Source organism: Prinia subflava, chromosome 2, assembly GCF_021018805.1.
Source record: "Prinia subflava isolate CZ2003 ecotype Zambia chromosome 2, Cam_Psub_1.2, whole genome shotgun sequence".
In the NCBI taxonomy this organism is placed as follows: domain Eukaryota; kingdom Metazoa; phylum Chordata; class Aves; order Passeriformes; family Cisticolidae; genus Prinia; species Prinia subflava.
This window is the reverse complement of record NC_086248.1, coordinates 83,010,138-83,037,075: the sequence shown is the minus strand read 5'-3', so window position 1 is coordinate 83,037,075 and position 26,938 is coordinate 83,010,138. Positions and strand designations below refer to the sequence as shown.

Below are 26,938 nucleotides of genomic sequence, written 5' to 3'. Positions count from 1 at the left end.
TTCTGCTGTCGACTTACCGAGTTGGTCTTTAATATTATGCCAGAATGTTGAAAGTGGTAAAGGGAGAGACATTACGCAAAATCAATTTCCCTGTGTGTTTCTTGCCAAGCTTCTAAATAAGGATATAATGTACCCATGTACATTAGCTGAGAAGGAAGAGGAGTATTTTTAACTTTGAAAAAGATTATTATTTATGTAAGGGAATTGAAAAAAGTAGAGATGCAAGCATCCCAGCATCTGTCACTGGATGGATAGCTTTACTTGAGTGTGAGAAGTAAAACACAGGAAGACATTTGGGGTTTTCCACAGGTTGTCTGTACAGTCCTGTAAGCGTAAATTTGTGAGATTTGTATTTGGGAGCATTTAAATCTTGTTTTCTAAAGACATGAGTAATAATGCGATTGATTACAAGTAATTTTAAGTTGTTGAACTGCTGATAGATTAAAAATGTATTATTTTCTCTATACCACAGTTAGAATTTCTGATCAACTATTCTTTTAACTGCTTCATTGCTTTTAGAAAATCTTCCCTGTAGATTTGCACCTGCCTGTGGTGATACACAAATTTAGGTATTCATCCAACCCTGTGTAGTTTGTGTAGGATGCCGAGGTGGTAATGTGAAATATGTCCCACTTATGTCTCCTGGGATGTTTGTCATCTGGCACTGGTACAGCCACATTTTAGTTAATATTAAAAACCATGGGACTTCTTGCAGTGAAATAAATATGATTTGCTTCATCCTTTTCTTTGAAATGATCTAGACTAAGTAAAAGTGAATGTTTTCTCAGGTGCCTGTTCTCTAGTTTCTAAATTTTAAAATGAATTTTTGAGCAGCAACCAGAAGATTAACTTTGTTGATGAACCAATGTTTACAGTTCTGTTCTGTAATTTTCTGTGGATGCTTGTGAGCATGAACGTGAACGTTCAAAGTAAAAGCATTCTAGTTGCCACCCAGACATTACTGTTATGAGCTAATACATGCCACCACTTTTTCCTGCAAGCAAAGGCAGGATACATGGGTACAAGCTTTTTGGTGTACCCCTAAGGTCACTGTGAAACAGGAGACCAATTGAATTAAATGGCAAACTGCCCACTGACTTCAAATGGAGCCAGGATTTTGCCCTTTAACACTATCAAGCCCTAAGGGCAAGCAGATTTCATTCTTAAACTGCCCTGATGTGGCAGTGCTTCAAAGGAAAGTTAAACTGTTGTGAAGTTGGACCCAAATGGTGCAAAATGCAGAGGGAAGTCCTGGGACCTTGAACTTCACTTGGAGTACAGGGGCTATGGGTAAATGGCTACTGTCCCATTGGATGCTGTGGGACATAGTTACCCTTGCGAAATGCTGCCTGCCATGTCATTTGCTGTAGAAATACGTTCTCTTCATGTATTACTGATTGCAAATACACATATTTCATGTAAAAATAATTAGGAGAATATAGAGAACAGGTGAGACTAACCAACAAGCAGTTGCTTCACACTATTCCCATGCATACTAACACAAGCTGGATTTTTCTTGTAACTTCTCCGCAATAGGACTTAACATTTAAAATTGGTTGGGTTTTTTAATATTACATATTTAAAAATATGGTAACTTTTTCTGGTACTCCTTCTTTAGCAAACTGTGGTAAATTTTCAGTAATGTGTATGGTCATTTCATGTGACTTCTTTTATGAAAAGGGTATGTTAAGACAGAATGTGTATCAAATAAAGAACTGAAGCACTAGTGATTTGCAATCATAGAAATCTTTGCTTGCAAGTTAAATTTTTAATGAAAAACACTAGTTTCAGCAAGGTAAGCATACATTTAGGGTCTACAAACTCATTTGTTTTACAAGAACAAGTGTTGTTCTTATTTGTAGTAGTTCAAGCCCTGTATGTTATTATACAGAGCAAAATAAAAATTCTTCAGTGGACCTGGAGTTTTTCTGGGGTTGACATGTTTGTCTGGGCTTTGGAATTAAGTAGCCTTGTTTTCTTTTTCTTTTTTTTTTTTCCCTGTAATTAGTTAAGTGACGGTACTTGATTAAAAATTTACTTCCTCAACTTGTATAGAAGCATGCTGTAAATGAAAATTCTCGTACCTTTTTCATCCCTTAAGATTAGCATAAATGTGGACATCACAAAACCTCAGAGTGGGTAAGTTGATAATCTGGACAATCCTTGTAAATATGAACCCCCTCCCCATCTGTTTGAGTATTTTTTCTCCAGCCTTAATTCCTGCTGTATAGTTGTCCATTTTATTTTAATTTGATAGATGCAATAAACTGGAGAGGTGAAGTAAAGGAAATACTATTTTTGTTATGTCCTCTTAAATTTCTGTCTCTTTGGTGAAAGAAGTCAGTGACAAATCCAGTTATTCCTAAATTATGGATAAAGACTACTTTTAATCCTAATTAAGGCTTTTTTAAGGCAGTGTTCCTGATCATGCTCTCAGTTTTGTCTTCTTAGAAAGTGTAAGTTATCAGGGACCTTTTCCTCTGCAAGTGCCTCTCTGTACAGTGCTGTAGTAAAGCTTGATGGGTGTTGGTGGGTGTTATGTATATATGTTATGATGAACAAATATGTGAGGGATATCTCAGGTAAATCTGGTCCTGCCATAGCTTTTCCTTGCTTACCCAAGGGCAATTGTTAGAAGTACTTTATTCTGAGCTGTGCTTTTATAGAATACAGGCATTTTGCTGGAAGATCTTGTAAGTATGGATAAGAAGGGTAATGGTGCAGTTATTGGCTTGAACTGTGTGCAAAATAGTATGTCCATGCTCTTTATTTTCATAGCATTCCTTCCCTCTGTGTGCATGTCATTAGAGTGTCTTTCTCTTTTATCACATCCTGAGATCTGATCCAGCATTGCTATTACTAGGTACCATATAATTTCCTAGCTCTATTTAAGAAAGCATTATGCTTCTTCCACAATCTTTTCTGAAAAGCTAATGTCCCAGGTAAATGGCATATCTTAATGTGTTGTTTGGATTAGTTATCCAGGGCTTTGGGAAGAAGTTTGCTAAGACTTCTGTCTCTTGGAGTGTCTGCATCCTGAGTGAGAAACATTTCAGAATGTGGTTTTTTGCCATGAATGTGTTTTTGGCCTGTTTTTCTTCTCCCGTAACTAGGACAAATAGAAAATAGATTACTATATAAACTCCTTAAAGATATGAATGTTTTCTGAAACCTTTGAACCAGTTGAAAATATGAGTAAATTCTAGGCAAATGCAGTAGTCTTTTGAAAATAGCAGCATGGATTTACATGTCTGGTATCTGAAGAAACCGGAGGCTGGAACTGGACTGCATTACAACACTCTTGTATGTGATAAAGAAAATTTGGTGCTGAAATTTCAGTCTGCTGTGTAATAAGTTCTGCATAGCAAACTTTTTGTGCTTGTTTTGTGTTAAGTAGCTATTGAAAATGTTCTCAAGCTGCAACTCTCTAAGAGAACTCTTTTACTGACTATGACTTAAAGACAGAATTTCACATGAAGAAAATGCATATTTTAGCACAATGAGGCGCAGTGTGTGCAGATGGAAAAAGGAAGAAATTAAACTTTCTTGAAAAACCTGATGAGGTATGGATTTCTTTTCTGAAGCTTTAGAATTGAATTACGGAGAACACCAAGAGTACTTAAGGAATGTATCTGTGCATAAGGAATATAAAGAACATCAGTTATAGCTTCTTGTTTGTTCCAAGTATAAATTTCAAAATGGCTGCTGTGGCTAGAAGCCTTTTGTCTTCTGTTGAGAAACATTTTCAAGAGGAAGTAATTCTTTCTCTCATTTGATGTGACATCCTCTGTGTGTGTCTATGTGCAATTCTCTCTTTCGTTTTCCTAACCTACCCATTTTTCAGCATACTGTGGACCAGTTTTCCGTTCATCATACTTAGAGGTCTTTGCTATGTGTATGACTTGAACCACTTGAAAGTTTGTTTTTAGTTCTCTTTTAGATGTATACATGAAATAATGAAAATATGTTCCCCATAAATCCTACCTAACTTAAAAGGAAAGAAGAAAACATAACAAAACAGCAGAAATAAAGAAACAAAAACCCCCACTAACCCCCAAATCAAAGTACAAGCCGTTTTTAATTTATTCACATACCTTGTTTTACAAAGACAGTAGTTCAGGAATATACTTAACTGAAACAGTGTTGGAGGCATTTGTCCTGTTTGGTTGTACATGTGAGGCGGTCTAGTTGATGTTGCTAAAAGTTAAGAGCAACAGGAGAACTTGGGAATCAGTTTTTGAAGACCCTTTTCCCACTGCTAGGATTTGACTGAGTATTAAATAGTTTCATTTTCCAATTCCTCGTCGAGACTTTAAATCTGTTCATCTTAGAGGAAAGCCTAGTTTTGCATCCCAGTCTTGACTGCTACTTGAAAATAACTTATGGAAGAGGGCAGACTAATTTTTATCAGTGAACTGGTGTCATCACTTCCTCTGGAAGACAATGTAACAGGTTCAGTTACAGCACTTTTTTTACTCCTGCTGTAATAAATAAGACAGCATGTAATAAGTTTATAAAAGAAATAAGTTTGATGAGAAATGGTTATTAGCTCTAAATATCCTTTACTTTAGAAGCTGTGTTTTAATTCTTTTGTACATGGACAGCTGAAAACAAAGATACAAAAACATTTGTAAGCTGTCCCTGATGCAAGAAATCAGCAAACACAGCGATCAATGCATGAACATCATAAGATATTAGAGAAGTGAAATGTGTACCCTTCACTTCTGGGTAATGATGCTTGGGCTGTAGTCAGGAAATGAAGAATTGTGATCCTTTCCTGGTTCATTTACTTATTCTTTAGTTTCAGAGAAATCACTAAGTTCTTGTGGGTTTGATTTGTCATCTGTGAGACTGGGACTGTTTTCAGGTACTTATATTGAAGTAGTGTGAAGTTTAAAGGTTCTTCAATATGTGTGCGACTGTGGCAGGGGAGGTTATTACTATTCTAATTTTAGAATAGCCTAGCAAAACCAGAACTGTTTCTGTAAGCAAATATCTCCCACAAGTTCTGTCACCTACAGGTCAAAGTAGTCTGAGTAAAGTACACCAAAACCAAAAGTCACCACTTTGTATCTCTGCATCTATGCAGCTATGCATTTTCTGCCACTGAAAGTTTGGAAGAAGTTGAGTACTTCTGATGTTTTATGAAGTGACTTGAGAGTTTTTGAGAATGCACTACTCTAACATGAAGATTTTCTAGACTCTTAGGAGCTACATTTTTCTCTTCACATTCTTGGCTGCCTGTGTTTTTAGGGAGTAAAAAATAGTGATTTTTCTTAAGCTTTTACTCTAATGGACCTTCATATTTTTGTCTTCCTCAAACTTTTCTTTGTTTTTGAAATCATATTTTAATTATTATTATTATTCTATTACTATTCTATTATTCCTAATTATTATTCTTAAGTCTACTGTTCTGTTTACCATAGAAGTGTGTTTTTGTGGGATTACCTTTGGATGCAAGAATTGCCTTTGAACCTGGGGTGATACACACCAAATCTTTATGTGGCCAAGTCTTGCATCCACTGCTATCCCTCAGTCTGAGATAAATTTGCAGTTTGGGAATGGCATTAGCTCTCTGTGTAACCTCCTTTTGCAGAGGAGGGGTGATGTTGCTTGGGCCAGAGTTAGTGATGACCAGTCTCCAGGCAAGCTGTCTTCTCAGTCACAACAGCATTTGAATTCGCTCCACTCTTTTCATCAGCTTACCCAGTTATGTGTTTTAAAACTCACTATAAGACTTGCATTTGAGCTTCTCTGCTAATCTTTGTGTGCTCCAGAGGAGGAAGATTTGCCATAGCTGATCTAAGGTGTCTCAGTTATCTGATCTCCTATCAGAGCAACTGCTAACTTGTGTGCGGATTCATCAAAAGCTTGATGCCCTAATAAAGGTTCTTTAGAACAGCTGTCTTGCAGTGTTCCTAAAATACCAATTCTCTACAAAAAAAGAATCCCAATAGCAATTTATTTTTTCATATTTCAAAATTCTGGATTATTTCAGTGTAACTAATAATTTGCTGAAGCTGACACACATTGAACAATCCTGTCTAATATTTGATCCATCTGCTGCCTCATCTCTTAACTCTTAGTGCTGCAAAGCACAGATAAAACTGCTACTGAACTTTTGTCCTTAATGTAAAGGGACATCAGCCAGTGATTTCAATGGAGCCTTGGTTCTGGAAGTTGTAAGTCATCTGCAGGTGGTGAGAGGCAGACATAAATGCTGCAAAATCAGAGGTGATTTTAGTTCCCCTCTTGCTCAGTGATATACTGGCTTGAAGTTGTAAATGTTGGTACAAAATAGGCAACTCTATTCCTCCTACTTACAAACGTTACTAAAACTGAGCTGGTAGTTGCTTTTTTGGACAATAAGTTTTTATAATTAGAATTCATAATGATACCTAATTTTAAAATCTGTTTTTCAGAGTTGCTAAAATGTTAGGTCTTAATTTGTCAAATACTTGGTTTCTAACTTCGTTTCCCCAAGCTTGCCTAAAATTTTATTTAAGTTTTAGATCAATTATTAAATAAAAGATTTTTCAAGGGAAATAGAGGTCAGTTTTTAAAATTAATGATGCTGTGACCTGATTACAGATTTGCAATGAATAGTCATATATGCAATAGTTAAAAGCTCTGACTTGGTAGGTGTCTTTAAGCTTTGTAAATTCCTAATAGTAATCCAATTATTATTTACAGATTTTACATTAGAGTATGCCTAAGAAAACCTTGTTCCAAAATTTTTTTCTCAATTTGTTGTACTACAAAATTAGGTATTATTTTACACATTTGCAAATGCTGTATTTTTTTAATGTTTTAAAGAAGCCTGCTGAAGGAATTTCCAGTTCTTGAATATACATAAGGACTATGTTATAAGGGCACAAATCAGTTTCTGTCAGGGATGCTGGTAAAATAAGTGCTCTTTGATTTGTGCTTTTTTCCTTCTACCTGCTGAGGTCTTATTTATTTGAATAAAAATGTGTCTATTACAAGAGTATTCAATTGCTGTTTTTATGTATAGGGTAGTACATGTAGTGTTCTTGTTTATGCCGTTCTACTGGCTCATTTTGATTTCTCACTCTTTATATTATGCTAATTACATTAGCAGTAACAATCATACTGTCGATGGTGATGGTGGTTCTGAAATGTTGCTTGGTTTTGAGAATGACAGAAATGTTTGTGTTCTTGTTCACTTGTAAAAATTGTCATTGAAAACATTTTAGCGTTGACATGTTAGCACAATTAATTTATTATTGAGACCTGTCAACTTTTCAACCTCCTATGTGCAAACACTTTGTTAGTGCTATATATGTAATAGGAAAAGTGCTAAATACGCTTTAATGCAAATTTTGCTAAGCTTACTGCAGAACACATTGCTGACAAGTCATAAGCTTACTGTATCATAGTGATTTTTTTTTGCCAGTTGCTTGCTTATTCCTTTGCTTTAAATATACCTTGCTGTTGTATGTAATGAGTGGTGCTGAAATTGCTTTCATTTATCGAAGATATGAATGGCACAATGGATTCTTATGTACTCTGCCTGTCAAATCCCTAACTGCTGCTAACTGAGCTAACTTCTGTTTTTCCACATGTTTCCTGGTTTTCTGTCAGCTTTCAGTCTTCCACGGGTCATTCAGTAAACACTACTCCGAGTGACTTTTTTGAGTTGCCATATGTCAATCACACTGATTTTCTCTGCTTTTTAGTAAGCAGAGAAAATAAGCTTGCTTTATTTGGGTTTGGCTGTCTTCTGCAGGACAGTGTCTTTCATTCTGTTTCATTCCTAGCTCGTTTTTGCTTTTAGCCAGGCTTTGGAAGAGCTTGGCAATCAAGGGGGAAGGAGTGTCTGATCAAAGTAAAGGAGCAGCCAAATAGAAGAGAAGGAGATAGCAGCAGGATTCGCAAGAGTTCTTAAAACATATTTCATTTGAGCTGATCTACTTAAGAAAAGGTGGGGACCAGGGTGGGGGGTTGAGGAAAGTTGGATTACCGTAAAGCTTTTTTCACTAAGCAATTTCAGGAGGTAGTATCACCTTAAATAAAACCTTTTTTCCCCTTCTTAATTGTCTCTTGACTATTTTTATATAATTGCTAATTCTGTGGGGTATGGGACTAAAACACTACTAAATGTCATTTTTTGACTTCTATATTTTTTTTTTCTAATGAGAGATGGGTCATTGTATGAAATATATTCTCAGTGCATTGCTGATATGAGCCTGATGTAGCAGTTGCTGTGTATACTGAATTGGAGAAAGCCAGTGAAAAGAGGTTTCTTATATCAGACATCTAGGATCCAATAAAATATCCATCAGCAATACTAATCTTTCCTTTATAGAAAGTACACTTAAACGAATTTATGGGGTTTTTTGTGGTTTTTAATAGTATTTCAAGTAGCACATTCCTCATTAGGGATGGAGGAGAGGAACCCCAACACGTCTTCAATGGAGCTGGAAGAAGCACGTGTTGTATTTAAGTAGCCTCTTGCCAAGCTTCTCACACCCTCTGGGGACTCCCTTTGCTCTGAGTAAGGTTGGTGGGAATGCTACACCCAAGAACTGCTGTTCCTCACCCATTGCTGCAGGGCAATGCATAGTCACTGACTTCAGACTAAACAAAGCTGCCACACTCACCTGGGCTTTGTATCTTCTCCTTCTATTAGGACAATTTTCTGTTTTTTTCTTCTCTCATCCTTCAGCAGTGTTCAGGAAAATCTTCAACTGAATGTGTTGCCTTTTAACCGTGTGATCTATGAAGCTCCACTCCTTATGGTCTTTGCTTTATTTTATTGTAGTGTTGCAGGATATCCCCTATGTTGGTATAGCTTTAAGAGTCCCAAAATACATGTTTGGATTGAAAATGAAACACAAGGCTTTCCATCTATAGTAATTTGGATTTTTGCGTTTGCTATTTGTTGATCAAAATGTCCCTCTGAAATCTCCAGGAATGATGTAGTTAATTATAATTGAAATTTGTATTGCTGCTCCTTAGTCACCTTACAATATGCATTGGAAACAGCTTATAGCTGCTTTGGAAGGGGGAGAGTGGTTTTGGGTATACATAGTTTTCTGCTAACTTGCTCATGTCACAAGCTAACTTTAGAAATAAGATGTGTCAACGATGGAACTGAGTTTGTGTAACAAGCTTGGCAGTATTACTGCTTCTTTTAGGACACAAACACAAGTAAATATAAGATGAATTCCAGAAATCTGCAAGTGATTCAAAGCATTTACATGATAAATTGGTGCATTTTGTTTTCTTACTTTCTTAAAATGTTAGAGCTGAAAGACTTTGGGTTTGTTTTTAACGTTTTCTTTGAAAATCTAAATCTATTTCTTTCTCCTGGGATATATCAGTAATAGTAATATGCTGTCAAAATAAACAGAATTTGGATTTTTGAAACAAGAAATGAATCAAAGTTAAGTACATAGGATAACAATATATCCTAAAACAATATAACATTTGGAGAAACCACAAATAATCTTCAAAAGAAATTCAAAATCCTTTTATCAAACATCAGAGGGATAAGCTTGTTTTCTTAGACTCTAATTGGAAGGGATTTTCCAGAGGGTGTTAGAGATGAAAATCCCAGTCCTGAACTTTACAACTTTTCCACCTGACATGTAAGGTATATTTTAAATTTTTTTCTAATTCTGGACATGAAAAGATGCTTCTCCTTGGACTATTTCTGTTACTTTAGTCCTGCTGTACTTGAGGGTTTGCTATGAATTCATTTTATTTCTGTGGTTTCACAAGCATTTAAAATGAAGCTGATTGTATATAGGTTACAGCACTAGTAATGTTTTTTCATTTTTTAAGTTTTGAAACACATTGCCATGGATTGAATCTCTGTAAAGTAATATATATTTTTAACTTTGCTTAGGATGTATTGTCCCACCTAATTTCTCTTTCAGTAAAAGTCATTCCGTTTGCACAGTTATGCCACTCTTTAAAGAAAAAAATAGTGTTTTTAGAGAGGCGTGTTGTCTGGTGTCACATGCCGATATTAAAATTCATGGATACAGAAGTTAATAGTAGGTACCAACAAAATAATGTTTTATGAAGTGTTAGGAGTCTTTCAGGACTCAATCAGACAGAAAAAAAAGTTAAATTGCATTTACTTCATTGAAGGCTGGCTTCTGGATTCAAAGGACAAGTGAGGTATAACTTGATCAAACCCCAAAATAGATTGTCTGGCACACAGCTCAGTCTTATTTAGAATGAATATTGATCTTGTTATAGTACTGTAATGCTGAGCCTGGGTCAAGAACCTGCAGCTTGCTGCCCAGTCTTGAGAACTCATCCCCTCCCCACTGCTTTTTAACCAACATCATTAGGTCATGTCTGCACTACTTTTGTAGGCTCGGCAGGGAGCAAATAATTCCTGCTTGACTGTGTTGGGAGGGCCTTGCTTGGCTCTTGGGCATTTTAAAGCAATAATGACGCACAGGCTGATTGGGTCAATGTCTACTGATGTTTGTAAATGGAAAATAATTATTTCAGAATTGTTGTGTGCTGCAGTAGATTTTTAAGCTGTTTGAATTTGTCTTTCAGATACCTATGCAATCATACCATCCTTTATGAAATTCTGATTTTGTCGGGAACTAAGAAAACACTACCAAAGGCATTTTAATTATGTGTATTTTTTTAATGTTGTATGGAGATTTAGTATTGTGGGCATATTTTGGAGTTGCCAAAGGTAAAGAGCTTGGAGTTGTAGTTTACTTGCATGTAAAAGCTTCCCATTCTAGTCTAGCACTGGTAATCTAGTGTTCAGGCAAAGTTAGTGTGCTGATCCACCATCCACGCTCACGCACATTGGGCTGAGTACAACCTTCAGGCTTCTTGTGAACACTGGCTCTTTGACTTGATAAATTTGCTGTGCTGATGACAAATGTATTTTTACAGTGTCTGTACTGGTGCACTGCTAGAAATAACTGAGCTGAGAGGCTATTTAAAATACTGCCTTCCTTTTGTGTACATCAACAGGTTTTGGAAACTGTAGAAGGGATTTCAGTTACAGTTAAGGGAGCGCCATCTCAAGGAACCCATAGGTTTTTAGTAATGTTAATTATATCCTCAGGGTGTTTGTAACTCTTGAAACTGAGTGAAGCAACAATCCTTGTTCTCTGCTACATACAATATGGCTGGAGTATGCTATACACAATAAGTAAATTCTCTGCTATGTACAATGTGGCAAAAGATGGCTGAAGTATTGGGACATAATGAGAGAACAAAACTATCATGCACATATTAGGTGTTCTTAAACGTTGTTTTTCAGGGGTTAACATTATGTGCCATGATTGATGAAATTACATGAAATTATTTTGATTGTTAGGATTTTTTAGTATGGGTTTGCTGAATAGTTGTTTTGAAATGTGTGATTTTTTTTTCTGGTAGTTTTAACAAGTTTGCCTTGGACTAATCTGAGCAGTAATTGTGGCCATAAAGCTAAATAGTTGCCCTTGATTTTCTTCCATGTTCATGAATGTAAGTTATATTTGGGATACTCTTTATAAAAATATTAGACAAACGTAATGTTTGAATTTCATTTACTGATTGACAATCCTTCACTGTTTCAATTAATCAAGTAATTTTCTGTATCTTGTTCCTTGGCTCACTTGGTAGCTCCTTAGGAAACAAATACTGAAATATGGCTACAGTTCCTGACACTTCTTAGGACAGATTAATTTCTATAGCCCTCTCCATAAAAAGCTCAAACCAAACAAATGTGTAAATTCTTGCTAATAGTATCTGTGAAGCAAGGTGGCTTTGTTTTCTGGAGGGTGATGATAAATGCAAGTTTGTAGTTTGTGACAAGCCCTTTACTTCTGCTGGCCTTAGTTTCCATAAACTGGGAGTATACATCATTTTGGAGATCATATAAAGTCAAGTCTACCTGCTTGAGATGTACTATTTCAGGGAATATTTTAATGGCAGTCATTTCTGAATATCCTTTTAGTAAAACTTTATATTTGGCTATAAGTTCAAGAAGATTGAAAGTCACACCAAAGGACGTATTTCTACTTGTTAGACTTAGCTGTGCTAGCACCTTGTGTGCTTGGCTCTGAGCTTAAAGGCTGTACTGAACAGTTTGAGCAGGGACACCCTCATTCAGTGGGATGTATTCAGAGTCAGTGCTATTATGAAAGTGGTTTTTTTTAGAAGGATTTGCAGGGGATCAGCTGATGCAATGATCAGTGGTGTGTGGAGGGGTTGTCAGAGATTGTGCAACAAACATAAAGTTCTGCATAACCTCACACTGAAAGCAGCCTGGCATTTTAGACTTGGGCTGTACTTGTGCAGGTTTTGTTCTGATGTGCTTAATGCCACAGTTCATCATTCCTGTCTTTGCAAACCTGTTGTAGGGAGTGAGGAGCAGGGTGTATGTGTGTTTCTAGTGTCTGACTCATTTAATACCACCTCAGTGCCTATAAATAGCACACAGAAGTATATAGCATCATCTAACCTCTGATATTTGAGAAGATCAGTGAAACTGTTGGAAGAGTAGAAAATGCACTGTACACTAAATGTGTAACAGTTCTCTATGCCTTGTTTCAGTGTAAAGAGGGGTGTAAAAAAATTCTTCATTATAGCCAAAGGAAGCTTTGATGGTCAGTAGCTGCATCTTGGGAGGCAGGTTTGCCATCTGGAAGGTTTTCCTGGCTTTTACAACTTCACTCACTAAATGTGTGTTCCTTCAGTGAGGTACTGGTAGCTTAGGGACTGTTTTATGCTTGTCCTGTTCTGTCACATCTGCCTGTTCACTTTGTCTGTGCCTTCACGTGGGCGCTGTGATGTCCATTCCAGGTCACGTGACATTCACGTGTTCGAGTAATAAAGAACAACTTGTGCATGTCTTGTTTTGGTTTCTTTAATGATGACTGTCAAACACAAATAAAGTTAAGATGCAAGCAATCTTTGAAAGACCTGAGAACTTTTTGTCTTCTTGGCAAGAGAAAGAGACAGTTATGTAGTATCGTTTTTTTCAAGATGTGTGTATTGTATCTCATGAATTTTACGCAGACTATTAGAATCACAGACTCAGGTCTTTAGATAAATGCCAATGGTGCATTTGGGATTGAGGTGCTGGGAGCACTGGCATTTTGTCCATTAGCAGAGATATTTTAGGATGCTTAGCTTTTGATTGTGCCAGATCCTTTCCTTGATTTTTGGGGAATATAGCAGACTGATTTGCTATCCAGGTTCACTTTCTGAAGGCTTGAAATAAAGCTTCTGCTGAATCAAGTCTCTTCTAAGGGAAAGAACCCCTTAGAAAGGTTAGACCAGATAAATGGGTTTCCTTCTTTGCTACACCCTATGCTATAAGGCACTGTGGAATCATGTTGTTCCTATTGAAGAATCATCATAATCTTAAGGAATGAATCTGAAACTTGGAGAAGAAGCAGTCTACCCTTCTCTTTGCCACAGACTATATTCAGAGCAGTTGTCTAGAGCAAGGTATTTTTTAGAGGTGGCAAAGAACTGCTACAGTTAATAGAATTTGTTAATGTAACTTGTGAAACTGTATCATAATCAACTTGCAACTACTTTGGAGTCAGTCACCTTCCCTAAAAGCAGAAGGAAGTTGTCCTCTGCATTTTTTTCTCCTTATGCCTTCTTTTATCACAATGAAAAAAAAATTAATTAGAATTTTTGTCTTCCAGTGAACCTCAAATAAAACGTTTAGTGAAAAACCTAGCCCAGTATTTGGCAACTGTACTTGGCAAAGAAGAGAAGATGTGGGTGTTGTTTCTGAACATTTTATTTTGGTTCTTGTGCCGTGTTATATAAATGCATCCTTGCAGGAGTGTGTGAGTGAGCTGGAGTTGTCTAGCTCTAGTATATTACATGACTGATGCCAGGAGGAGGAGGGAATATATTCCTCATTAAGAGAAGCTACATCTTCAGTAAGTCAGAAAAATGAAACATAAGGAAACATAAGACTTCTTTTAAGGGTATGGTTTTTTGTTTGTCTCTTTATTCAAAAAAAGAAGCTATTGTGTTGCAGTAGCAACACATTAGTAAGTAGAAACTGATGTTTATCTGCCAAGTGTATAAGCAAGCTTTGTGATTATGAGACCAAGAATGTGTGCAAATGCCAGTACTTATGCATGCACGTGGTGTCTTGCATACAAAATTAATCTAGGAAGACTAATATTGGCTAAATATGAGCTTTGTGTTTGTAAGTAACTTTATTGTATTTCACATCATAAAAATGTATCCCATTACCATCACCTGACATAGGGAGCTATGAAATGCATTGCCTGAAGTTTTATGACTGGCTCAGTTATTAATCACTGCTTAATGAACTACCAATGTTAGTAGATTGGGATTGATGCTATTGGCATGTTAAATTTAACCGTGAAATCTTTAAAAGATCTGAATGGCTTAGAACGTGAAACAAAGTAATGGATGAAGTGTTTGGTGCCTTGGCTTGGATCCAGCTTGATATCCTAAATGAATGCATCATGAAACCACAGCAGATCAACCCAGATTTACATGAGTGATGCAGAAGAGCCCTGAAGCTAAGCCAACATAGTGATTGAATTAGCTCCTACATTTAGAGAGGCTTCTCCCTCCAGGTCAGACTTCCAAGCACTGATGGGCTTGTGTGGGGAACTCGCAGTTACAGACTGAAGTATGCCTACATTTGGGAGGAAAAGAAATCTTAGAGCTTCAGAACTTTTACCTTTGACAAGTGTGACTGATTTTGCTTTTAGGGGGAAAAGGGGAAAACCCTGTGAACATTTGCATTAGTGGAGCTTTGGTCAAAGACCTGCCAATCTTCCCAGAAATATGTGTTCAAAATTTGAAACATTTTGTTGCCATGGGATTGATAAGTACCGTATGTATTGCCTACCTTCATACAGTACCTGGCTTTTTCTTTTAGTAAATAATAACTCTACTGTAGTGTGATGCTCATAAATGGGACTATTTTGCAAATATCTGTGTGTACCGGTGCAAAAGTAGCTGTACTTTTGTTTGTGATCTCTTCTCTACTTTATTTTTAATAAACTGATTTTATAGGTAAATAAATGTCAGATTAAAGAGAAGACATGATGGATGACCAGAAGCATTACTCTTTTTTGAGTAATCATGTTTTTAATAAAGTTTTGTTTTTACAAGATGCAGGGAAATAGTTATTAAAGGACACTACAGGGATGTGAAGAATGTCTATTTGAGAGATTTGTATCATGACAAAGCTGTTTTTAAAGAGATATTTGGGATATTTTGAAAAATATATTCCACAATTCATTTTTTACTGTGTTAGTGCCATATGCAGTTCCTGTTTATGTATACTTCAGTACTTCAGTAACCAGATATCTCCATTTTTGTTTCTCAGCATGATGTATCACAGACTTTGCTCAAAGCAACTCTGGACAGTGTGGTTGAAGAGTGTGTCAGCTTTGTAGGAGTTGATATTAACATCTGCTCAGAAATACTATTAAGGTGAGTGAAACATTTTCCTATTCCAGTAATTACACGGCTCTGGATCTCAGAGTCTCTGTTTAGTCTGCCATCTGACTCAAGCTCAGCTGGAGCAAATGGCTCTTGTGTTAAACTTCCAATTACATAAAAATTACACAGTAAGACAGTATTTCACTGAATCATTAAGACTCAGGTTTTAAGGATATGTGTGATTCTCCAGGGTAAAACTATTCTTCAGAGAAAAACAGATATTTAAAAATTTTCAGCCAACACTGCAATTTTGGAAAAAACATGGCATAAGTAATTTTTACACAGAGAAAGGTATTTTGAAATGTACTTTGTCTCTTAGAAGGTATTTTTATAGGTACTTCTAAGTGGAAAAGGTTGTAAAACTTGAGCAAGAAAAGGAGAAAAGGAAAGATGTAAGGGAAAACTTGAAAAATTTACCCCATTTTACAGGGTTTTGGTTTTTTTTTGTTAAGTAGCTATGCTATGTTTACTTGAAGAATGTTCTGGACTTTATTTTTCATGGTTAGAAACGAAAAGCTTTTTTTCTCTTGAGTGTGTAGAAATCAGTATTGTTTAGGCAACAAACTCTCAGAGGAGCAAAAGTGCTTCTGTCATCCTCCATAGAAGGGGAGGAAGGAAAAGAATGTCCAAAATTTTCTGTCCATACTCTTCCATAATATTGTTGTCCATAATCAGTAATGAAAATTATATTAGATATGAAAGTAGGAAAATTGTATTGTCGCTAGCTCTATATTTTAATTGTTTAGCCCCTTAAAATCTTTCTTAAAAACCTCATTTCATATTTTGGAAGAGACCCTCTTTCTATTCTTTCTGGTTTTCCACTTCCATTTTCTTTCTCTGCGTATCCAGCCCCTAGCCAACATCTGATTCCTTCTGTCTTACATGCTTCACATTTAGATCAGCTTTTAGGAAGAAAGCAGGGTACCTAAATGACAAATTAAACTTTCATTGATAGAATCAAAAGAATAGAATCATAGAATAAGCTGTGTTGGAAGGAACAGCTATGATGTCCACTTCAGCAGGAAGCATCAGCCTGAGATGCTACTGTGCCTCCACAAAACTGAATGTGGGGTGACCCTGTCCAGACAGGGCTACAGGTGATAACCACATTGTGTAAGTATTTTGTGTGCTCTAATTAATCTGGCTTCCAATCTTTGAACTCTACTGTTCTGTGTAGATGTAGTCTTAAGTTTCAGACATCCAGTTTATGAGATTGTCACCCTAGCTAGATTGCAGCCTGAGAGGAGCTTTTGGTTTGTGGTTTCTGATGCATCAAATATGCTTCTTGACACATCCTCATCCACAGGGACAGCATGACAGTGCTACAGTATTACTGCTGAGTATTGTGCTTGAAAGACTTGAGATCATCAGTGGAAAATTCTGTCAACTATGTAACATTCCTTTGTCAGTGTGAATAAGCTGGATTTCTCAATGTTTCTAAGAAATTTTTGAGGAAAATACCATTCCTAATGATTAATAATCTGTCTGTGATTAAAGGTGTGTCCCTCAAATTTCATTCTGAGCTTTCACCAACTTCACACTATTTTTTAAACTTTTGTTTGGGCATGAGAATAATGGACATATTTTTTCTTTTTTTTTCACCGAGATTTTATGTCTCTTGCTGGGTTTGCTGGTGGTGTTTTTCTAGAATCAGTTCATGCCACTCCACAAACAGGTCACTGCTGCTGCTGGCTTAAAGCAATGGCATCTGACATATAGAGCCTAGTGGGTGACATTTCCTTCACTGGTGCCATGAGTAACTCCCACGAGAGCTCTTTTCTCTCTTCTTGTGATTAACATACTCCACACACAGAAAGTTTTACTCACATGTGCATACAGAAAATGTGCAGCAAACCTGCTGCTTCCTGAAGGAACCTGGCTACTCGCTGTTGCTCTTCACAGTTGAGTTCTTGGCCAGGTCCAAGTTACCCTCAGAATAAGTCATGCAGCCTGTTCCCAGCTGCTTTTTATTTCAAGAAGAGCTTAGATAAAAGAAACAAGCTTTGTGCATCAGTTAAATTGTTTGAGGAAGGCAAACTGCTCCCAGCCACTCTCCTTCTGGGTAGCAGACGTGAGCCCTTCATATTGGGGCAAGGTTTTTCAGTGCCATTGGAAGAGCTGAGAGGGGACTGTTCTTACAGGAACGATTTATCTGTTCTGAACTCTCCTCCCACGCTGTTTCCTGAAGAGGGCAGCTGGGGGCAGGCCATAAGACATGACAAATTGAATTGGCATTACGGAAATAGCCAACAGATCATAAATTACACGTCCCTGGCTTACTAGTTAGGCATGTACCGAACCAGATTCCTGTACTAAGTTTTCTTGACTTGAGTGGATTCCTTCCACAGAACTAAGAGAAGGGATCCTTTTTCAGACGGTGCCTTTGGTGTAGGAGTCTATTTGTTAATTTCTTAGCAGTTTTAAAATTTTGTAAACTAGATTTTCTATAGGAATGTGAATCCTTGTAATGGGTAGCACTTGCAATAATGACTGCTCAATGGTAATAAAAATATTTTGTAAATTTTCTCTTAGACACATTGCAGGACTGAATACTAACAGGGCTAAAAATATAATTGAATGGCGAGAGAAGAATGGACCATTTATAAACCGAGAGCAGCTCAAAGAAGTTAAAGGTTTGGGTCCCAAAACCTTCCAACAATGTGCTGGCTTCATCAGATTCAATCAAGAATATATAAAGACTTTTTGCAGGTAATAGAGATTTTAACTATTCTGACTAAATTATCTGAAATAGAATGAGAAAACTTTCCCCTTTTCTGCTTTGTATTCATGCTTGGGAGTCAAAGAATCCTAGACAATTGTGCTCTGAAAGACAACAAATTATCTTGCTACAGTCCATGGGTGAAGATTGTTCTTCCTCTGAATAGTCATGGCATGTTAGCCTAGTCCTCTAAGTCAGGGTTTTGATAAATATGTAAGTTTAATTTAAAAAAAAATTGCCACTGAATTGGTAAAAAAAAAAAGACATGCAGCAGTGTTGATATGAGATATTGGAATTTTAGTCTTGTTTTTCAGGCATAATGCAGAGATCTGTAAATTGATTAATTTAATATGGTAAAGATTATTCTGCAGAACTTAAAGGTGGTAAACTAGTGCAGATTTTTGGAGTTTCAATTCATTACCTGAAGAGAGGAAGTTGAGTAGCTGCCTAGATCAAACTGTTTCTGTTATACTGCTGTGCCTAGCAAATGTGATGTGACTGTCATCTGTCTGAAATATGTGAGGCCTTTTCCCAAGTCAAATTTGTCAACAGTGCATCATCCTCTTCCCTGTCATGTCATTCCCTGATTCTGGACCAAGTCATCTACTCTTTCAGCCATTCACAGTGCTCCTCTTGACCTTTCTACAACTGCAAATGCCCTTTCTAGTGCAATGGCTCTTCTCCTGTCTTTCCTCATTTCTCCTTCCAAAATAAAGAACTAAGAAAGGGCATGGCGGTAGCACCATCCCCACGCTTTTGCCACTGGCTCCTCTCAAAAAAATATTTTCCTGGGAAGCACATGCTATTTTTCAGCCAACACAGTGCTCAGAACCAATACTGTGTTCGCAGTTGCTGCTGGCCAACAGCACACGCGTAACTTCCAGGCAGGACGTGGGCACATAGGGACTGGCTTTGTGCCCGGGTGGAAGGTGTACAGATTGGTTGCCCATCTGGCAGGGAGGCATAGGCTGCAGGCCAAATGGTGCTTGCTGTAAGCACCAGAAGACCAAAGAAACTGCTTCCAAAGCTCTCTGTGATTGATAGGTCCTACCTTGTACAGCTCTGTTCTAGTTTCTGTAGTTTATGCTGCAATACAACCAGTGAGAAGAGGGCTGATGGCTTTTTTTTCGCCCCTACATGTTCACTGGTGAAATGTGAACGTTGTTTTGGGGGGTTTTTAGCTTTTCTGGAACATGATTCTGATGTTAGTCAAATTCCATAGAACTTGGGAACACTGTATAACCTGAGAAATGGATTTTGAGGCCAAAGTAAAGCTCTAACACCACTGCCTCCACAACACTTCTTTTGGGTCCAGGTGATATAACCAGAGGCTTTTGAAATTAACTTTGAGGTTTCATTTTTATCCTTTCTAATAATTTTGATGACTTTAGATTGCTGTATGAAATAACTTCTGTGCTTTTTACTTGAAATTTAACAAATAGTGTTTTTGAAAAAATTGATATGGAAAGAGGAAAATATGTTAGCATTTCTGCCAACAGTTGATGAGTGGAGCCCAAAATGCCAGTGCTAGTTTCTGGTCCTTCAATGCATTCTCTTTTGTCCTCCAAAAGCAGGAACCACTTGTGATTTAGGAAGAAAAAAACCAAAATAAAGACGCATGAAAGGAGCATTTGCAGTAGGAGTCATTTGATGCCCTTTAATGTGCCCTGATGAATTTGTTTGTTTGAGGGAAACTTCAGGGGAAAAAATGTGTTGGTTTTGTGTGTGGACACTGGGCCAGGATCATCTTCACTGAGAATGACATGTCCATTTTTGATTTCAGTAATAAGAAAAATGAACTTGAAAATCGTGCACTTTTGACTAAAGCAGGTGCACTGGGCAAAAAGAAGAGTAAAGTCACATCATGTGCCTCACAACAGCCCAATCCTTTGGACCAAACTTGTATTCATCCAGAATCTTACCACATTGCAATGAGGTAAGTGATAGGAAACCTTTTGAACCATGGGCACCATCAATTTTTACAATGAAAGTACTGATTTTTCTGACAACAGCCTGCTCAGACTTTTGAGACAGGAATATTTATATTGCTTTGAAGCTTTCACCCCTTTCTTCAAGAAGAAGGTATGCTTTGGATATATGTGAACATGTGTCATTACTGTGGGCCTTTAAAATTAAATTTTGATATTGCAATATCTAATTAAGATGTATATATAAGTTCCCAAATACACAAATAGTATGATTGTTTTACTGAGCGGCTAAAAGGAGAGAATGGTTTGTGTGTATGTCAGAAAAAAGCAATTAGGAATCCATGTGTGCCTCTGAAATACTCTTATAAGCTGTGATCTTTTCTATCAGCAGCCTTGGTTGAAATTGGACTCTGCTTTTCCTCTTTGGAAAACATTATCTCTTACCATAAATGGGCATATATTTATTTTTCAACAGATTTTTGTGGAACAAGTTCTTTTCTGAAAAAGTATTGAAGCTAATTTCACCAGTAGCCAGTTGCTTTAAGCTTCTTATGATCTCGGTTGAGAATATTATGCCTGGACAAATAAACTTAAAGTTCCTGTTTTATAAACAAAACCATCTTTAAACCTCAAAGAGAGATGCAGAATTTCTGACTTCACAAAGCTTGACTTTCTTACCTAAAAAAGTCATACAGGACCTTGCATTTTTAGGACACCTTCACTTCAGTGCGTGCTCTGTTCTTTCTTCCTATCCATAGGTTCCATGCTTTCCTTCTTCTAGGCATGCAGTGCACTTTTTTTTCCATCCTCTCTGTGCCACAATTCATTCTTCTTTGTGCCTGATTCTAGGACCCAATGTGCAATTTCCTGGTTGAGTCTACTGCAGTGGTGCAGTGTACAGATAACTTCGGTTTCTCCTTTTCCATGAGCATTTCCCTTTTTTTCTTATGTATCAATGTTTGTTACAAAGTCCCTACCCTGTGTAGCTGTGGGGAAAAAAAAACATTAGTCAAAGTCCTGATCTTAATGATCTTGTGTTTGGTGGGTGATTTATAGGTTGTGCAGCTTGGTCACCCTAAACTGGAGATTATTCAATGTAAGTGAGTCAATGTGAAAAGCAAAAATAAATTGATTATTCAAAAATAATTTTGATTTTCAGTATTGAATTTAATTCAATTTAAATGTCAAGTACTTGGATTTTAGTTTTTAGCTTTCCTGCCCTGGTACACTAATAACATCATTAGTAAGGTGGTCACAATGCTACCAGCCTTGCTTAAAGCCTGATGTGGACAGATTGCTTTAGAGAGAAGTACATGTAGTAATGATGGAGTACTACAGTAATTTCCCTATATACAATATTTTCACAAAGGTTGGTCAGAAAATAAGGAATTGTGATTTTGTTTCCAAAGCAGCACAGGTGACATCTGTATCTGAAGTGTTGAGTTGGATAGGGTAGAACAGACATTCACATGCAGCTGAAATTGTATCATTTTAGTGGGTATCACAGATCATATAATTGTGATTTGAAATTTGACTGGGAACCCACCACTAGCACTATTTAACAAAAAATAGAACAAAAAACCCAAATGAGCACAATTTTTACATCTCAGCCAAGACAGTGGTTTGAGTCCCAGTCTTATGCATGTTTCAGCAAGGGGGCTGGCACCTATTGCACAGCCAACACTGCTTAGAGGGTGCCTTGCTGAGTCTTAAAACATGCGCAGCTTCAGACTCGGTTTTCGAATGCTTCTAAGCCAATGCAGAAGTGTTACATGGCTGAAGAGACCAGTGTTAATCTATCTCGTTGTCTCTCTTTGGATATTGCAATTATTTTACAGCAGATTTCCAGCCATGCTGGTTTCTCTTCTGTTTCTCACCAAACACTTTGCTGTCCTAGAAAGAATTTTCAGATGAGGTATTTAGGTCCAAATGCATGCCATAGATATTGTACCATGCAGGATTTTGTTGTGGGTTTTTTTTGTTTTTTAATGCAAAAGAGTGTAAGTTGATTACAAAGCAAATATAAAACAACAATTACAATATCTGCTAATGAAACATCAAAACTAATAAGCATAGCATCTCTCTCTAGCTAACTGTATCAGTCTTTTCTGCATCCTTTTGGCTTTCTCTGTTGTCTTACTTTTTACATTTATAGTACCTCTACACATAGTGTGATAGGGGGTAAAAAAAGTCTCCCTAGCACTTTCTCCCAATGCACTTTATGGACAGCAGTATTTGTATTTTTCTTTTGTTTCCTTGAAAACGTGTTAAATATGAAAGTGATAACCTTCATGATATAAACTGTATGACTGTGCAGCAACCCAATATCACAAAATGGTGTGGGGAAGGGGGCAAACATCTTGAATATTTTTTCATGGCAAATGACTGCTTTTAGAAAAGAAAATCCAGCTCTGCAGCAAACTGACAAAAGCTAAGATGCGTAGTATTAAAAATTGACACTGGTGACATAAGGGCTAAATATAAACCAGACATCCTCCCCTCAAGCAACTAATGCTATAATTTAACAATGATTATATATTTAGAATGACTTTTCAAAAAAAGCATATGAGCTGCTAAGTTTCTCAGAGCTTACGAAAACAGCTTTCCAAAGCTTATTGGTGCTGTTGGTGAGTTTTGCTGACAGGCAGTGGATGGGACTGGGCTTGTAATTCCCTTTTGCTGAGCCTATGCTCATGAGAAAGTTTTTGAGAGCCTGACAATCAAATCATGTTCATGGTGTTGGTTGGAGGTGTCTTACAGAAGTTAGGCAATACCTGAAAGTCTTTCTAGAATGCCAGTATTTAACTAGGTTAAAACCTAATTGTTGATTCTGATAACTTAAAATGCAGGAGAAAAATTGAAACTGTTAGATGTAGGTTAGAATCAGTATTTAATAATAAAGTTTTTTAAATAATACATCTTAATGAGTTCTGTGACTCTAGTGCTATCAGAGTATTTCTTCTTTTTGTGTGCTTACACTGAACTTTGTCAGGGAATGTGTCAAGTTCACAGGTGGTCCTGTGCTGCCAAAGGGCAGAATTGTCTTGAATATGACCAGATTTGATCAAAAATCCAGTATTACATATCTCTTACCACAAAAATTAAAATGTATGGAATAGCTGCTACATAAGTGAATCATAAAGGCTTCCTCATGCAACGCCTACTGCATCTTGCGATGAGAAAGTAGTTTCTGAAAGTTTTATAGGATTAAAAGTTTTCCGGGAAAATTGCATTACTTTTAAATTAAATAAGATGATGATTTTTATCCACTGCTTATAGCCAAATTACCCAAAGGCAGCAGTCTACATAGCAGATTTATGACATGCAAAATTATCAGGTTTTAAAACAATGTTTTTGAGGGATAGAAATTTACCAAAATTTGAAACCACTAATTTTCTTTTTCAGGACTATTTTGTAGCTTGAAAAGCCAATACATTAAAGAAAAATATGGTTAAAAGAATTACTCCCAAGTGGTGACTTTGGTTGCCAAACTTCAGGCTGGAGCCAATTTTTAGGGCTGATTTAGAAAAATAGACTTTTTATAATGGAAACACTGATGTAATTTTTACTACAGTGGCACAAATGGTGCTGGTATGATTGATTTATGACATTTAAGCATCTTAACTTAAAATCTGTACAATTTCTGTAAAATAATTGGAAAATATCCTACTAGTGATTTAACACGCTCTGCAGAAGACCAAAGCGTTTTTGTTCATGGTTTCCACACCGTCAAAGCTTGGCTTTGTCATGTGCAGTGATCAAGCTTAGGAACACCTCTAAATATTATGAATTAGAATTTCCAAAAAGCTAAATAAAAACCTCAAAACTTTATAGACAGCCTGTTTTCCTGCAAAGCAGAACCAAGTCTTTGAAAAGTCTATATGTGAAAACCAGTTTATAGTGGCAGAATCTTCTACATACAATTAATACAATATGTAGAGCATATCCAATTTCTTGGTATGTATTGTTAAAGAATTGGTAGGAAAACTGAGGAAACATTTAGGAAGTCCCCAGAAGTTACAACCAGGTTATGCTTATAAACCAAAATGTTGGAAAGAAAATGCAATTTTTTTCTTTGTTCTATCAGTCTGCTGGGTGCAGTTGGTTTCATGTGACTGAATTTTAACATTTGCTGACTTTGTTATTTAAATCTCATTAAAATGCTTTTTGCAAAAGGTTGGCACTCAGAATGTGTATTTGCTGCTCACAGATTGCAGCATCTGGCAGACAGGTTGCATTTTAGCCTGACCTAGAAGTACAAATTTTTGCCAATGTAAAAGATCTAAAGCTGTGAGTTAGAATAACAGAGGTGTGATTATCTTCCTTGGCTAATTACTGAGGTTTAGGACCTTGCCTGCTAGAGGGCGAGTCCTGCTCACCGTGGTTGGTTATGCCTTAAGAGAAGTTTTTGAGTTACTGAACAGTCACTCTCAGTGAAGATTCATGTCTTGCCATTCTCTGTGTATTGATAATGCTGCTTGATATCTTCATCAGGAATTCAAAGTCCCAAGGGAATTCAGTAAGGTGTTTGTATTGATAACAGTTTATATGCCATTATAGGCCAGTCAGTCATATTTCAAATATCCCTGGTGTTTCTTGTACTCTACATGGGTGGATATAACCACTGATCCATAGTATCTCATTTGCTGTGCTGATAAACTGCTTTTGCTGGCTTTGAAGGCAAGTACTGGCACATAACAAAATACAGAAAAGAACTGTTGATGAGGCCAGCAAGAAAGGGATTTTCCTCTCCTACCCTTTCTGCAACTGGGAGCTTGTCCTTTGCTGGCATTTCCAGCTTGCTGGCAGGCCGGCTTGCCTCTGTCCAGATCCCCTAGTTGGCACTGAACAACTGAGGCAACTGAGAACTGAGGGGAGTAGAAATCAGGGAGGGAGTTAATACTCAGTATGGTATTTGAGCAATGAAAACTAGTTGTTGTGTTCTATTTAATAATGCAGTCTGCAGGTGAATATTTTTGCAGAGGACAGGAGTTGTTACTGTGGTAGGAGGCCTTTCCTTACAAAGACATCAGAAATATCTTGTCCACTTGAGTGAGACTATACTTGCATGTACACACATGTGTGGGTATTCAAGGTATTTAATGTGCAGACTCATAGCTATTAAAATCTTACATTTTGGGGCTCTTTAGAAGAAACTTTAAAAAGTTAAACTCGGTCAGTTAATGAACCTCTATAACTATTTCCAATAGCAAATATCCAGCCCTAATTAAGGAGAACACTTGCAGAATTGTGGCCATTAAGTATTATAAAGAACTGTCCATAATCATCAGTTTAGAAGGCAAATTAATTCACAGGTTTTACTACTAACTTAGCTGGATTTTTAGAGGCCATGTTTTTGAAAGTTATCTTGTCAATAAACAGAAGACCAGGAAACTCTTTCACTGCCAATTCCCATCCAGTAAAGACATTTAAAAACTTTATTGTGTTGTAAAATACAGTTAAGAAGAATGATCAGAAGAACTTGGAAATAATGGAGAAATATGCTCCATTTAGGCTATAAATACCAGACCCATAAATCACATTATATTTTTAATTTGTTGAAATTTTTGGAAGTTACATAACTTCCCGCCTTTAGAAAAAAAAACTGGGCAAAACCCCCACAAGACCTTTTTAATGGAATTTTCTCCATTAAGTGTAGTATACTAGTTCTTTGTGGATAACTAATCATGTTTCACTGTTTTGTATCTCGGGTTGCACTCAAGTTACGTGATATATCAGTAGTCATGAGAACAGCCAACAGCAGTGTGCCTAATGGTATGGGAGTAAAGTGGCTATGCCACAGTGGAACTGTGTCTGAATTTCTTTTCTCATTTAGAAACTCACTGTTTCTTAAAATTTATAAGTTGAAAGTCTCATTAACTGAGTGCTTTCTGCATGCAGTCAAAGAATCTACATTATTAATAATTTATGCATTTGAAGAAAAACATATTGGTTAAACAACTTTGGCTAAAACACATAAGTAGTTTTAGATATAATTGAATCTTTAGCTCTCTGTGTCCAGCAATTAATTACAGAAAGTAATGCACAAATACTGTTTGATACATAGTCTTCATCAGTAATCAAAAATTGAGGATCCGTACTGGTGGAAACAAAAGCAGTCAACATCTGCGTTATACAAATACTGCTTTTGCACTTCAAAACATTACTAAGACATAAATGTCTGCATAATTTAAGTTTGTTACTGTCATAAATGTACGTTTTACCTAACAAAGTGCATACTAATGCAGAGTTGTTTTGTTTTCAGAGTGATTATGTTGCTTTACCATTAATTCATGTGTGCACTGTGACAAGATGTAATGGCGTATCATGTTGCTTTAATGTAATGAATCCAGTACTCCCAGCTCTTAAGTCGTGTTGCTGGAAATGATTACATAAAACAGAAATGACTGTGACTAAAACCCTTGCAAAACTTTAGAACTCTTGCACATTATAAGAAGGTTTTCGGGGGCTGGTTAGAGTAACTTCTTAAAAATTTACTGTAGGCTCCCCTTGGTAAAATTTTTACTCTTTTCTGATTATTTTTTGCATTCCAGTGAAATTTACATTATCTTTTAAGCATTACAAGGGCTGTGCTATAATTTTGTGCAGATGTGTATGTTAAGTGAACATGATGTGCTTATTTGTTACATTTATGCTACTTTTCTTTCTTTATCTGGATAAGATGGATGAAATTATGTATTAAATAAAGACATCAGTCATTTATCCATGACCAGTCTCTGCAGGTCCTGTAAGACTGCAAAGATTGCTTTTAAAACAAAGGTGATTGCAAAGGTTTCTCAGTATTCTCTAAATCTCAAAAGCATAAAACTCAAAAGTT

The 26,938-nt window shown here is 36.7% G+C and overlaps 1 protein-coding gene across 2 annotated transcripts in view; it reads left to right on the top strand.

Moving 5' to 3' along the window:
- Positions 1–26,938, top strand: part of SRBD1 (S1 RNA binding domain 1) — a 125,160-nt gene that overhangs the window by 91,538 nt on the left and 6,684 nt on the right. For both annotated transcript variants that reach the window (XM_063390813.1, XM_063390812.1), the window contains exons 19-21: positions 15,338–15,444; positions 17,986–18,162; positions 19,956–20,108. In XM_063390813.1, coding sequence (XP_063246883.1) covers positions 15,338–15,444; positions 17,986–18,162; positions 19,956–20,108 — 437 coding nt within the window. The remainder of the gene's footprint in view (positions 1–15,337; positions 15,445–17,985; positions 18,163–19,955; positions 20,109–26,938) is intronic.